Raw genomic sequence first — 15,871 nt, forward strand, 5'->3', positions numbered from 1 at the left:
TTGGCTGTTAGCGCCACGCTTGCATTGTTTACAAGTCCGTCTTTTAAATTACCCCCCGGAAACACACGCTTAGCTTCATGTGACTGTTTTACTCGTTTCAGTCTCTCTTGACACGTCTCGTGTCTAAAACCTTGTTAAAAACCACCAAGACAACGGTAAGGTTTTCCGACGATTTTATAACATTGCTTTCAACTGTTAGAATTTTTTTTAAAAGCCGCGGAATATTCACTTCCTCATCCCCACACTACACCGCATGCGCAAAGACAGCAAATTTACAAGTCATATGGATAAACAGTCGCATCGTTTCTGGGTTGGGATGAACTACCCGCGTTTGCTTGTAAATCGCCTGAAAAGTGACGCATATATTTTAGTTGGTAGTGAGTCGTGTGTCACGCGATAGTACTGTGACACTTTTTTGTTGACTTCCAGTTCTCTTTTCTCAAAGTACCAATTGAAGACGAGGACCAAGTTAACATTTGGGACAAACCGGGAAATTGAGACCGCGGAGAGGTCTGCGATGCGTCCCTGTTTCTAAAAGGTAACGACGTAAACCCGAACTCGTAGCTTTAACATCTTCACCGCGCGAGACAAGAAGAGTTTGCCAAAAAGTGCGCTATTGTTTTCATAGCAAAGTAGAAAGTACTAGAAAAAATGATGTGTATTATTTATTATAATGTATATTATTAATTATGTGTATACTATACGATTCTCAAGAACAGGTGACTCTTATAAATAGCGGTAATAACCCGGTGTTTGTATTTGTCTTTACAGGTCTTGTCGAAGTTTTTGGCAAGAGTTCTGTTTCTGTCAAGAGAATCAATGGCAGGCAGCAGGGATGCTCATGAAAACACCCCGCTTTTGGATTCGGACACCAGACCGCCTGTCCCCTCAGTCTTCCAGGGAAGGAGACTCGCATGTGCAGCCGTCCTGCTGGCTGAATCGCTGGAAAGAATAGCATTTTACGGCATCACGTCTAATTTAGTGCTCTTTCTCAATGGCAGTCCTTTTTATTGGGAGGGTACCAAGGCCAGCCAGGCTCCCCTGATGTTCATGGGAATAACCTACCTGATTTCCCCCTTTGGAGGCTGGCTGGCAGACGCATACCTCGGAAAATTTGTGACAATCGCCTCAAGTTTGGTTCTGTATTTTATTGGTATGATTTTTTTCCCATTTATTGCAAACGAAGACACCAGGATACACCTGTGTGGGGAGGAGAGTGCCTTCCCCGTGCAACCCGCTGAGTGCTCAAACAGCACCCCACCAAAAAATGTAACCTGTCTTTACCGTGATCCATACTGTGGCCCACTAATCTACACTGGACTTCTTCTGATTGCACTGGGTGTGGGAACACTGAAGTCCAACATCACTCCATTTGGGGCAGATCAGGTATCGTATAAGCATCATTACTTCAGGAATTCTCACGCGTTTTATGCAAACATGGAATCTCTTGTGGAATATAATGTCTGAATTGTTGTTGGACCTGTGGCAGATTTGCTATGGACTGTGTTATCGTGAAGGTCAGGCATGTGATTGAATATTTTTTTTTCACGAGCATCGGATTGATTGTCATGGCTTTTTACAGGCATTTGTTTGCACATATACTGTTGCCAGGTCTTATTAACATTACTGAATAGAAACAAATGTTTTTGTTTGTTTGTTGCATGAGCAACAACTGAAGGTAAACAAATGTTGGTCATATTTAAAAGCAACATCACATAATGTCTATGCAAATACTTTATCTGCATGATAACAATTAACTGATATGTGACCAAAAGGGTCCTAAAAAACAAAGAAGCATTTTTAAAAAGTTATGAAAAAACCCAATAATTTTATACATTAAAAAATATGACGGCACAAAGTTCCAAGGAAAAATGGATACAACCTTTATGTCTTTAAGGCTTACCGGTAATTAAATTGTTACACCATCAGGAGTCTAGCTCATGCTTTCAAATATTGAAAGAATGTAAGAGCACCATTGATTTGACCCATATGATCCATCAGTTTCATGCATTTCAAATCTTTTTCATTAGGTATTTGTGTGAGAATAGCCGTATTGTTTTAAGGAAAAACACAATCTTGCCTGCTCACATGGTGTGGTAAAGTAAACGGCTCAAAGTGAAGTCATTCTGCATGACTTTATGTCCATCATTAAGTAGATTAGGTCCAGATCAGATTTTAAAAACAAATGCGTTTTTCTTGAATTCACAGTCATGTGATCAGACAAGCACTCAGAACAAGTGCTTTCAGTTACACTGCAGCTGCTCTGGCATAGAAAATGCATGTCTTTGCGTAGAACAAAAAAGTCCCATTTAGAAGACATTTTGTAGAAAAAAAACCCTCTAACCTTGAATTATCATTGTGAAAAAAGGTAATTCTATATCAAATAAGCAATTGTTTCTCAAATAAATGTTAACAATGAGTCCATAAAACCTTTCCTCTGGGACAGTGTAAAGTATTTGAGCCTAATGCTTGTTACAAGGGTTTTACTATTATTTCAATACTTCCCTTCAAACATTATTAGTATCTAAAACTTTGTAGCAAGTTGAGCAGATCAAGGAGTTAACTAGCAGCATCATTTAGGGAAATCTTCATAAAGAATGAAAAACACTTAAAATATGTAGTGCTGCTTTTCTCGTGTTGCTTTGAAACTGCAGAGAAAAAAAATACAATTGCTTTGAAAAGTAAGATGTGGCACTTTGGTAATAGTGTGTAGAACAGTTGGACCTATAAATATTGTTGTGAACTTACAGCTTTCTCTCAATTTGAAAAAACAAACAAACACTAATATAAACTTAACACAAAAAGTACAACATTGGTGTTTAGCTAAATATTTTTTTAATTGCAGAAGTAGTCCTTGGCAGCATTTCCTAAAAGCTTGCAAAGTCTGTTCTCCTTTATTTTTTCATGCTCCTTAGGTGCATGCATTAGTGGAATTAGCAGCAGAGTTGAGTATAGGAGTCATGCTCATGAAAAGTTTGCCAAATCTTCCCTGCCAATACTAAACAACTTCTATCATTGTTGCTTTGGACTCGTTCTCTGAGCCTCGCTACCCACAGGGCCTTTCCATCAGACGCCTGATTAGCAACTGGCACTATCCTTCATTCAGGGCCTGTGTAATAAAGTGACTTTTAGCTTTAACTGTGTGGAGTGAAACACTAGTAGCATCTCCAAACTGTATGCCAAGTTCCATATAACAGGGATGTCAGTGACAGGCTGCAAAGTGGACTCCCAAGAAAACGACTTTTCTCTAACCCTTCAAGCACTTGGTTAGCTTTCACGGATGTGCAGTCAAGGTTTGCAGGATGATATTGAACACTTGTGTGCTCAGCCTGGGCCTGTTGTTCCTACCAGAGTGGCCAGGGTGCTTTGTGAGAGTGGGTTACCTTTCCACAGCATTAAGAGACCAGCACAAGGAGGTGTACGGCTGTTGTGGTTGTGTTTTGGTTTTCCCCCTGCTATTAAGACTCCTAATTGTTAGATGAATACATTTTTAATTGTCTGTTTATCTTTTTTCTTCAAACTTGAGTCATCCAAATGGCATTTTAGAGTGTATAGTGCAGACAGTGAAAATTATTAGCACAACCCCTGTACTTAACTCATCCCACAAATAAATATTCTTTAATATTGAGGTCCTATTTAAAAGGGAAACAAACAAGTTAACAATACACAAAAAGTCTTGCCAAAAAAGATTGTTACAACAAAAAATAATTCACCTAATAAACATTTCCCCACCTTTTGTGCAAAGTACATTTTGATGTGCACATGCAGCTTTATGGAGGGATTATTAGTAGTGACATAGTCTCTTCTGTAAAAAGCTATGTGCACATGCATATAGTTATTGTTTATGCCACTTTAATGCTCCTACACACAGTGGGGGAAAAAGTATTTTGCCAGTAACCCAACAATGCAAGCACTTAAGAAGGCTCCAATGTTCATCATAGGTACATTTCAACTGGGAGAAAAATAGACACAAGGGAATCATATTGTATTATATGATTTTGAGTATTAATTTTTTGGTAAGAATTTATCTCCAGAAAATTGATAAAAGCAAGATCACTGACAGTTGCCTTGACCGGGGCACTGGGCAAGTTCTTATGTTGTGAGGTACAAACAGCCCAGAACTGCATGGGACCTGAGGAGAGCTGGGACCACAATTACAAAGGTTACAAGAGGGACACACAACATTACCCAGGATTCAAATCCTTCAGAGCTCCAAAGGTCCTCTTGCTTAAGCCAGCACATGTCTAGGCCTCTCTAGAGGTTACCAGAGACAATCTGGATGATCCAGAAGAGGATTGGGAGAAGGTCATGTGGTCAGATGAGAGCAAAATGAAACTCTTTGGCATAAACGCCACATACCGTGTTCAGAGGGAGAAGAATGCTGAGCTGCAGCCCAATAACGCCATTTCCCCTGTATAGCATGGAGGTGGAAACATCATGCTTTGGTGCTGCTTTTCTGCAAAGGGTACATGATGACTGATCTGTATGAAGGACAAGATGAATGGGGCCTTGAATGGTGAGATTTTGAGCTAAAACCTAATTCCATCAGTGAGAGCATTGAGAAGGAAACATGGCTGGATGTTCCAGCATGGCAATGATTCCAAACACATCACCCAGCAACAACGGGGCAGCTATGTAAAAAGCATTTCAAGGGTCTGGAGTGGTCTAGCAGGTCTCTGGACCTCAATCTAATAGAGAATCAGGAAGAAGTTGAAAGTTCTTGTTGCCTGTCAACAGCTCCAAAACATCACAACTCTTAAGAAGATCTGCATGCAAGAATGGACCAACATACAAATCAAATCAAATCAAACTTTATTTATAAAGCACTTTTCATATAAAAATATAACACAAAGTGCTTTACATTAAAACAACAAAATATAAAAACAAGCAAGCATTAATAAATAAATAAATAAATAATAGGGCCCCCCTCCCCGTACCTAGCCCCCCACGCCTTTCACACCTCCCACTCTCTAACTGATGGAAAATGACAATGAAAAATAGGCTGTAAAACATATGCTGAGCACAAAAACATGATGCGGGAAACGCTAGTAATTGGAACCTCCCCCCCTGTGAACAGCCGCATAGACAGCCAAATGCAACATCACAGGCTGGGACCACTCCACCACAGCTAAGCGGTGATGCAGGTCCCCACCCAGAGCCGCAGTGGCTGAACAGCAGCCGTCCCAGAGGGAGAGGTTCCAGCTGAGGAAGCACCGGAAATAAAAATGAATAAAAATTGAGAATCAAAAAGTAAACATATTGATAAAAACGATAAAACATTGAAATAAGGTAAATTAAAATAACACGTTAAAAATCAGGTTCAAGTTCATAAAACAAGATAAAATGGATAAAGAAATAAAATAAAAATAGAAAATACATATAGATAAATAACAATAAATAAATAAAAGTAGTAAAATAAATAAATAATAAATAAAAATTAGCTAAAAGCCAGGTTAAAAAGATGGGTCTTGAGCCTTTTCTTAAAAGCATTAATGCTCTCTGCGGCTCTCAGGTCCTCCGGCAGACTGTTCCATAAACGGGGACCATAGTGCTGAAATGCAGCCTCCCCATAGGTTTTAGTTTTTACAGTTGGAATGGTTAGCAGACCAGTGCCAGAGGATCTCAGGGTCCGCGAGGGTTCATACCTTACTAAAAGATCTGATAAATAAGAAGGCGCAAGACCGTTAAGACATTTAAAAACTGTTAAAAGTATCTTAAAATCAATCCTGAAGCATATGGGGAGCCAATGCAGGGATTTTAAAATTGGGGTGATGTGAGCCCGCCTCCTGGTCTTTGTAAGAACTCGTGCAGCAGAATTCTGGAGAAGCTGAAGGTTCCTAATGTTGGTTTTTGGAAGACCAGCAAGCAGGGCGTTACAGTAATCAATTTTACTCATGATAAAAGCATGCATTAGCATCTCCATATTAGCAAGAGAGAGTAGTGGGCGGACTCTAGCCAGATTTTTGAGATGATAAAAACCAGTTTTAACCACCTGTTTTATATGTGGGATAAAAGTCAGCTTAGAGTCAAAGATAACACCCAGGTTTCTGACTGCTTCCGAATGACTTAAGGAAAGTTCCTGTAGCTTCAGAAACTGTTTCTCCCTCTTGGCTTCAGGACCAATAACTAAAATTTCAGTTTTTTCCTGGTTGAGCTGCAGAAAATTATTTGCCATCCATAATTTTACATCTAAAATACAGTTAAAAAGTGCTTCTATTGGTCTTGTGTCATCAGGAGACATAGCTATGTACAGCTGGGTATCATCAGCATAGCTATGAAAACTGATGTTGTGGCTCCTGATGACATTCCCCAGAGGAAGCATGTAAATGTTAAAAAGCAAGGGGCCCAGGATGGAACCTTGAGGCAGACCACAATTAATTTCATGGACCCCAGAAAAATATGTGTCCATGCTTACCATAAAGCTTCTCTCCATGAGATACGACTCGAACCACTTGAGAACAGTCCCTGAAAGGCCAAGACTTTTAAGTCTGTTTACAAGGATCAGGTGATCAACAGTATCAAATGCTGCACTTAGATCTAACAGAACTAGTACTGAGATCTGACCTGAATCCAAGGCACACCTGAGATCATTAACAATTTTTAACAAGGCCGTCTCTGTGCTGTGGTTCGTCCTAAAGCCAGACTGGTTTATCTCAAAAATGTTGTTTTGTAAGAGAAACTCGTTTAGCTGAATAAAAACAAGTTTTTCTAAAACCTTACTTAAAAATGGCAAGTTGGACACAGGTCTGTAGTTATTAAAAACTGAAGGGTCTAAATTAGTTTTCTCGAGTAATGGTTTCACCACTGCCGTTTTAAAGGCAGCAGGAAAAATACCCGTCTGTAGAGAGGAGTTCATGATATTTAAAATCTCACTCTCAAAAGACCCATAAAATGATTTAAAAAGTGATGTAGGGATGGGGTCTAAAAAACAAGTTGTTGGATTAACTTGGGAGAAAACTCGACCAAGTGTTGCAGCTTCAACCAGGTCAAAACTGTCCAGTGCTTCCTCAGGTAAAATCAAGCCATCATAACCAATAGAGAGGCTTTTCTGTTCTTTTATGATGTTCATTCTGACAGAATCAATCTTGCTCCTGAAGTGGTCTGCAAAGTCCTCACACAATGAAGCCGAGGCTGGCATTGGGTTTTTGTTCACATTTGAGTTGATTAAAGATTCAATTGTGGTGAAAAGGACTCTGGGGTTATTTTTATTTACAGAAATGATGTTCGCAAAATATGAATTTCTGGTCTGTTTTACGGTTTGATTATATAGTTTTAGTTGGTTTTGGTATAATTGATAGTTTATTTCAAGTTTGTGTTTTCTCCAAAGTCTTTCGGCAGATCTGCAACGTCTCTTCAATTGTTTAATTTCCTCAGTTCTCCAAGGAGGCGTGGGTTTGATTCTTATCTTCTTAGATGTTAGTGGAGCAACTGAGTCGAGACTGGATTTTAATTTACTGTTAAAACTTTCAACAAGTAGATCACAGGGGGCCGGTAAGACAGGTGGAGAGTTGGAGCGAACAGATGTAATAAATTTTTCGACCACTTCAGGAGTCAAGTAGCGTTTCTTCACCATACAGTCAAGACCATAAGTATTTGGACAGAGACACATTCTTTCTAATTTAATTTCTGTACATTACCTCAGTGAATTTTAAATAAAACAACTCAGATGCCATTGAAGTGCAGACTTTCAGGTTTTATTCCATGAGCTGGACAAAAAGATTGCATAAAAATGTGAAAAACTAAAGCATTTTTTAAACCCAATGCCTTCATTTCATGGGCTTGTAAGTATTTGGACAATTGACTTCTATGCTATTGCATGGGCAGGTGTGGGCAATTCTCTTATGTCATTATGAGTGAAGCAGATAAAAGGCCTGGAGTTGATTAGAGGACTCGTGCTTGCATTTTGAAGATGTTGCTGTGAACAGACATGCGGTCAAAGGAGCTCTCCATGCAGGTGAAAGCAGCCATCATGAAGCTGAGAAAACAGAAAAAAAACATGTGAGTAATTGTTACAGTATTAGGAGTGGCAAAATTAACAGTGTGGTACATCCTGAGAAAGTAAGAAAAGAAGCACTGGCTCAGCAGCGCAAAAAGACCTGGACGTCCACGGAAGACAACAGATGTGGATGATGGCAGAACCATTTCCATGGTGAAGAGGAACCCATTCACAACAGCCAACCAAGTGAACAACACTCTCCAGGAGGTAGGCGTATCAATATCCAAGTCTACCTTAAAAAGAAGACTGCATGAAAGTAGATATAGAGGGCACACTGCAAGATGCAAGCCACTCAGAAGCCTCAAGAATAAGAAGGCTAGATTGGACTTTGCTAAAAAGCATCTAAAAAAGCCAGCACAGTTCTGGAAAAACATTCTTTGAACAGATGAAACCAAAATCAACCTCTACCAGAATGATGGCAAGGGAAAAGCATGGAGAAGGTGTGGAGAAGGTCATGATCCAAAGCACACTACATCATCAGTAAAACACTGTGGAGGCAGTGTGATGGCCTAGGCGTGCATGGCTGCTAGTGGCACTGGGACACTAGTGTTTATTGATGACGTGACACAGGACAAAAGCAGCCCAATGAATTCTTAGCTGTTCAGAGACATGCTGTCTGCGCAGATCCAGGTGAATGCAGCCAAACTGACTGTTTCATAATACAGATGGACAATGACCCAAAACATACAGCCAAAGCAACTCAGGAGTTTATTAAAGCAAAGAAGTGGAATATTCTTGAATGGCCAAGTCAGTCACCTGATCTTAACCCAAGTGAGCATGCATTTCAATTGTTGAAGACTAAACCTCAGACAGAAAGGCCCACAAACAAACAGCAACTGAAAGCCGCTGCAGTAAAGGCCTGGCAGAGCATCCAGAAGGAGAAAACCCAGCATCTGGTGATGTCCAGGAGTTCAAGACTTCAGCCTGTCATTGCCAACAAAGGGTTTTCAACCAAATATTAGTAATGACCATTTTGTTTTCAGTTATTTCATTTGTCCAATTACTTACAAGCCCATGAAATGAAGGGATTGTGTTTAAAAAATGCTTTAGTTTTTCACATTTCTCACAGTTGAGTCTGATGAACAGTTGTATCTGATAAACATTACCAATCTCTCTCACATAAGAGACTCTCACATTTAAAGTGGGACAACTTGCAGAAAGTGACTGACAAATAGTTTTGCCTCACTGTATAATTTCTTCAATGTTGCAGTGCAGAATACTTTAGTCTAAAAAAATTCTAGCTAAATAAAATGGTGTTTAGAATCCCTCAGTTTAATTTTGTCACCATAGAAATTCATTAGCAGTTTTGTGTCATAATTTGAATTCTTGTCTTTTTATAATCAGCTCAAAGAAACGTGCTATAGTTTATCTGGATATTCTTTATGGCGCTTTTAAAACTTTATATCAACTTGAAAATATATATTTTTAGTTCACATGATGTTGGCTCACTTAGCAACAAGAGGTTGGATTTTTTTCCCCTATAATTTAATGCCTGACAGAGAACATTTGAATTAAAACTTGTTCAAAATTTTTGATTTGTTCAAATGTTTCTTTTATTTTTTTAAATAAAAACATGTGTGCTAATTTCTATTTAACCATAAAAACATGTTAATTATTTTACCAAAAGTATGGCATCTGTTCTACTGCATGAGCTATGGTGAGGTCTCCTCTGGTATCAAACAAAATGAAAGTTTTACAATCTGAAGATGTAATAGTTATGAACTTTGACAGTGAAGTTAAAATACATGGTAGATTTTTGTCTGTGTGCAACCATGCAACATATCAGGCTCCAAGAACCTTTCTTTCTGAGGTGACAAGAAAATTCTTGGCTTTTCCTCAGAAACCTTTACCCAAACAGACCTGCACACAAAAGACATGCGCATAAATGCACTCAAGTTGTCAGTACTCTTTGCAGAAGTTGAAGATGTGTGGTTAAGTAGGAAATTGTGTTTATAGAGACTCCTTATAGTTAAATTGCAGTCACATGAGAAGGTTGCTCCTGCAAACAAGCATCTGGCAGTCCTGGCTGGCTGGCTCACTATATTCCGAAAAATTACTATCTGCACCTTGGTTTCCATTAAGATCTGGGTTAGAAGACGTTTGTTTTACCCTTTTCAGAACAGGAAAGTTCGTTCCTACTGTTGGAAATGTTTGTTGGGCCATGGGTCATTTGTCTCATTTGGTATTGTTTTCAATGGTCTTTCCATGCCTGGATGTAGTTCATCATGGGGAAGTATGCAGCAAGTCAAAGTGCAACTAAAGAAACCCTTCCGTCTTTTAAAAGAAAATACATCAAACCTTTAAAGGAGATGACAATGTTTTGATCTGTGCTTTTTTCCTAAATGTTTTTAAATCTGATTAACTGTAGGGTACTAATAAGTTATATAATTTTTCAAATTCCCTGCAAATTCCTTGATTGGATTTATACTAGGACTGCAGCTCTATAACCTGTGTATTGCTGGATTCAAGAATACAGAAGGAAGACCTGGTACTAACATTGAATAGGGAAAGTTTTTTTTTTTGTGGCAATTTATCAAACTCCCACTACTGCACATTTAAACATATACATTTAATTAGTATCTCTTTCCTTTTTAATAATCACCTATCTTCTTCGAGGAGAGATGCCAAACAAACGTAGGTGTTTAAGTATGGGTTGTGGTTGCTATGCAGTCATTCTCTTCAGAAAGTCTAAAGAACTTGAATTGTTCCTATCTGGATTCAAATATATATATTTTTGTCTCTAGGTCTTCCTGACATAACTTTCAATATACAACTTTTTGTTTTCTTGGAACCACGCAGTGGTCTTTGGTTCCTTGATTGATAATGGTCTTTCGGTGTTTGTGTGTATATCTTAATATCAGACCAGAAATAGAAAATTTTAAGTGGTTGGAAAAATATAGGAGATGTCAAACTTTTTTTAGTGGTCAAAAAAGGATAATAAAAAGTCGTTCCACTTGCTTTAAAGTACTTTTATCTTATCGTAATGTACTTTTTTGTTATATTGCAGCAATCTGATGCCAGTTCATAGCGTAGTAACAACAGATCCTTGGAATTGATTAAGATAAAGTAGAGAGGCTTTTATTAATCTTTTTCTCTAGTGCACATTTTTTTAAAGCAATGGAATTCTGATATCTCTACCCACAAGACATTTGTTTACAACTTTCCTAGAAGCATACAAATCCAGTGGAATCAGCCTCACCTTTAAAATGGGTTCCTCACTTTTTTGTCCTTTGAAATGCATCAGTGACTTTATGTTACAACGGCTGACCAAACCTTCATTGTGTAGTTCTTCGGGTGCAGTGTCATGACAGGAAATGATGAATGATATGCGTTGGTCCAGTGCTGTCAAACGTATTGGACTCATCAAGTGAGGGATGACTTTTATAATGGACTAATTTCCATGCAGACAAGGCCTTCCACATGTCTCTGCCTGTCATCTGTCATAAACATGAATCAAGGGGCCTGAAGGCAGCTCAGTCAGGGTTATGATAGGCCCTAATAGATGCCGCTAAGTTGGCTGAAAGGTAACTGCCAGCTTTTTAGTTGACCTATCCTTTCCTTTATGCATGTGTGACATGTGGTCAATTTGATCCTTTTCTGTGTGTAATCAAAGGTTAAAGACAGAGGACCCGAGGCCACGCGGCGATTTTTCAACTGGTTCTACTGGTGCATCAACCTTGGAGCCATACTGTCTCTGGGATTTGTGGCCTACATCCAGCAAAATTTCAGCTTTGAACTCGGCTACATCATCCCCACTGTGTGCCTCGGGGTGTCCTTCCTTGTCTTTTTCTTGGGGCGTACTGTTTTCATCACCAAGCCTGCTGACGGAAGTGCCTTTTCAGACATGTTCAAGATCCTTGGCTATGCCTGCTGTTCAAAGAAACCAAAGGAGCCCCACTTGCTTCGGTAAGAACAGTTTAAAATCAAAGAAATGTATAAAGGGTGGTCATTCTTTGATTTCCAGTGCATCTCTCAGATGCAAAGAAAAAGGGATGGAAATGTATATAAAACCTTTTCTTGTTAGGTTTTTTCATTGTTTCTTTCTAATGCTAGCTGACAGCAGCTTCAGCATGTTTTGATAGACCTTTATCTTAAATCCTGCTCTGATCCCACTCCATAACACATTTTTTGTGTATGGATTCATCTTTATTCCTGGAGGCTACAACTTATTCTAATGAGATCTATATTGTCTTTGAACCAAAGTAGCACTGGGGACTGAAAAACCTGACATCGATAGTATAAACTGGAAAATGTTGCAGCCTTCTAAGGATTTTGTAATTTTTGAATCTCCAGATCTAGTATTAATAGACTGAAGTGTGAAGGATTTTTTTCCCCTGTCTCTAAAAATACATGAAAAAGGGTAACATTAGAAGGCTAATTAAGCTTCTCACATAAAGATTAAACATATTCAAACACTGTTTCAGATTTTTTATTGACAATATTTGCAGAGAATTCCTCTGCACCCTTAATATTTTCTTTTTGCTCCTCGTTTCCCTGTGAAGTGACAAACCAACGCTGCTCGACAGTGCAAAAGTGACCTACGGGGGGAAATTTCCAGAGGAAAAAGTGGAGGAAGTTAAAGCACTGTTGAAAACTCTTCCAGTTTTCTTTGCGCTCATCCCATACTGGACTGTGTACTTCCAGGTAAAATCATTTTCCCTTTTTGAAATTGCAGTGATGTAGCTCTACACCAGAGACACTTTTGGTTGTGTAATGGAGCATCCCCCTTTTTTGTTTGTGTTGGGTTGCAGATGCAGACAACATATGTCCTGCAGGGCCTCCATCTAAGGATTCCTGGTACATCCTCAAACATTACTACTGAGTCCCATCAGGTAACCAATGCAGAATAGTTATTTGTCCAGGTGCCTGCATTTTTTTTTCTTCCTACCAGTATTAAAAATAATGTGGTCAGTTGCTGAGATTTAGTATGGTCTCTGAGCATTAGAAGCAAAATAATGATGGCAGCAAGCTCTGACCAGCATTTCAGTTAATTAGAAACACGCTTTTTTTAAATTTATTTATTAGTGAAGGAGTCATTTGGTCACTGACACACAATGGCAGGAAACAGCTGGAGGCAACAGCATAGGCTTGTAATGCCTTCAGGATTAGGTCAGAGCAGACTAATACCTCTCAGATTAACAACCTGGATGCTGTATCTCTCCACAGCAGCGCCTCCACCTGATGCTTCCTGGTGATTGTTGCTGATGTAACTCGCCCCCACATATTGTGCTGTATGTTGAGTTCTGGAGGGCTTTGATATCTCCCCCTAGCCGCTCCACATGATATACGACTCCTCAAAATGCTCAGCCTTCGAAGAGATCAAATTGAACAGACTTCAAAGTGCAGAATAAATATTAAAGGAAGCTTTTCAAGCTTAAGGTGTGAAGTGAACTAGTTTAATAGAAAATGTGAAGTGAAACACGACAGTCCTACACAGGATTGCATTTCACAAAAAACTCATATTATTTTTTGCATACTCAGCTACTCCACATTTGTGGAGTATTTGTTTTCATTTGTTTTCAACACCCAACTTTTAGCTGTCTTTTTAAATCATGTCAAATAACTAAAGTAGGATTCTGCTTAATTCTTTTAAAGATTGCATTATGTAATAAAGAGGGAGCTGAGGCATCTCAACTGCCAACCCCCCCCATGTCTCAACCTCAAAAGGGAAGTGAGATTAGATGCCTCTGTGATTTACGCCCTCAAATCGCCTGACGCATTTAGCTAAAGGCACACCATTTGGAAACAAATAAATGCAGTCTGTTTTAGGAAAGTCAAATTCATACTTACAGTATAATCTACAAACGCAAAAAGCAGACACTTTGGAAATGATGGCTTAACAGAATCATTTTAAATTAATGAAACAGGTCTGAACAAAAGAGAGCGAAAATAATTCAGACTGTAGAAAGATGTGAAAGCAGCTAACTCTAACCCCAGTCTGCCCGCTTTAAATGGTGACAGTACACACTGTGCTGTGGAGCTCAGGAAGTGATGGTGAGAGTTTATCAGGAAGTTAGAAAACAATTCCAGACAGACATGTTAAGGTTAAAATGATCTGCAAGCAGCATCTGGTTTTTGAACAGCCAAAAGCAAAACTTTGGACTGTTTCTAAATTGGCTTTCTGGAGCCCTAACCTAAATCCCATTGTGCAAAAAGCTGAAACTTTCTGCCTGGAAAAAGCACCCTTCAAACCTGAGAGGATGAGAGCAGATTGCTCATCAGGGGAAGGCCAATATACATGGCATAAGATGGGACATTTACTGAGACGGTCATAAAAGGTGGAGAAACAAAATAGTTAAGGATGCAGCCATTTTTTGATTTTGCCTGTTTCATTTTTTTTATTATGTTCAGCAACAACTCAAAAGCAATATATGCTTTTCATTAACCTATTTAAAATAAAATTATTCTCATTTTTCAGTTTTACATTTGTTTTAATGATCATTGTTTTGTTCTTCTCACATCTCTACCAACAGGTTTCCCCACATCACACCTATACATTTCTTTTTAAAATTACACATTTATTTTATAAGGAAGGGAAATCTGTTTTTTTTTTAGAAATTCATTTACATTAAAAAACTAAACACCTTTAGATTTTCAAAAACAAAAGTTCTGAACGTTTACATAAACCTACATTTCAAAATAAAATATTAAATGATAGAACACTTTTAGAGTAAAGTTGTTTCAGTTTAAACACTACCAAGCTGTCATTTCCCTGTTTATTCAGGCTGTTATGAATCATTATCTGTTCTGTGCGTTGAAGTCCTTTAAAAGAAAACATTCTGCTGTGTAACAAAACTCATACAGCCATGAATAAAGATCTGAGCATTCATGATTCCTGTCAGGCTTTTGTTCTTACAAAGAAGTCTTCTCACGTAGAACATCCCGTCATTCTGAGTATTCTGAAGTGCAAACAAGAGCAAAACGCTCTCTGAGGAACTATGTACAGATCGCTTGCAGTTACTTCAAGTAGTGGAAATTCAATTTGAAAATAAATGATTCTATCAGTTTTGCTAAACCGGAGAGACATCAGGAATTTAGATGGCACTCTGAATTTAAATGACTAAAAGGGCTCCTGCAATTTGGTACAGTTTGATTGTTCACTTTGTAAAGTAATGCATGAAATTGTAAGTAGTTGCTAGCTTTTCTAGTTTCAATATCGCAAAGTCTGTTTTCCCATTCCACTTGTTCCTTTCTTAGATTAGATCATGTAGAAATGCATTCTGATTTGAGCCAACCTCACAGATATTTCAAAAGAAAAACATTCTTCATTTTGTTACACGTTAGGAAATATGTACTTAGTATTTTATAGATCCTTAAACTAGCTAAAAAAAGCAGTGGTTTTTAAAACCTTTATCAGAAAAAACATAAAATAGAATTATTTGTGTTATCTTTCTCTATCCTTTTTTTTAAAGGAATGTTGGTCTACTTTTCTTTATCTCATCACTTCAGTTTGTTGAGGTTTTGGGGGAGTTGTGTTAGGTTGTGTTGATGTCTGGACCTCAACTCTTTGTATTTTTCAACCATTCTGATGTAGGTGTGTTGGAATCCATGTTTCTTTGAGCTTTTTTTTCGTGTTGTTTTTAGACACATGACACTTCCTCCTGCAAGCTCTCTGAACCCACCACACTTGTTGTAATTGTGCTGTCATGGATGTTAACTTTTCCCCTTGCACCATGACGCATTGGAAGCTCCTGGGTTTATTGCATTTTTCTGTGCAGCACGCTGCCTGACCTTGGGTTAAATTAGCTGGGAAGTCCTCTCTTTGAAAGACAGCTGTTTAGGGCTTTCCATTTGTGAATATTCTTACTAATTAAAGAACTCTATAGAGCAACACTGCACTCAGTTCTGTTTCTACTGCACCTCTGATTGTAAATA

General features: G+C 38.5%; 1 protein-coding gene across 7 annotated transcripts in view; it reads left to right on the forward strand.

The window, feature by feature from the left end:
• Positions 1–15,871, forward strand: part of slc15a4 (solute carrier family 15 member 4) — a 38,682-nt gene that overhangs the window by 314 nt on the left and 22,497 nt on the right. Inside the window, exons 1-6 of one of the 7 annotated variants that reach the window (XM_078952722.1) lie at positions 22–155; positions 446–538; positions 772–1,386; positions 11,610–11,902; positions 12,499–12,640; positions 12,748–12,828. In XM_078952722.1, coding sequence (XP_078808848.1) covers positions 820–1,386; positions 11,610–11,902; positions 12,499–12,640; positions 12,748–12,828 — 1,083 coding nt within the window. In that variant the 5' untranslated portion in view covers positions 22–155; positions 446–538; positions 772–819. Of the gene's footprint in view, positions 1–16; positions 156–256; positions 338–429; positions 539–771; positions 1,387–11,609; positions 11,903–12,498; positions 12,641–12,747; positions 12,829–15,871 lie in introns of those variants that run through there. The other 6 variants (XM_004072720.5, XM_078952721.1, XM_078952723.1 and 3 more) reach the window with 6 other exon arrangements.

This window comes from Oryzias latipes, chromosome 9, assembly GCF_053564925.1.
Source record: "Oryzias latipes strain Hd-rR chromosome 9, Olatipes_Hd-rR_3.1".
Classification (NCBI taxonomy): domain Eukaryota; kingdom Metazoa; phylum Chordata; class Actinopteri; order Beloniformes; family Adrianichthyidae; genus Oryzias; species Oryzias latipes.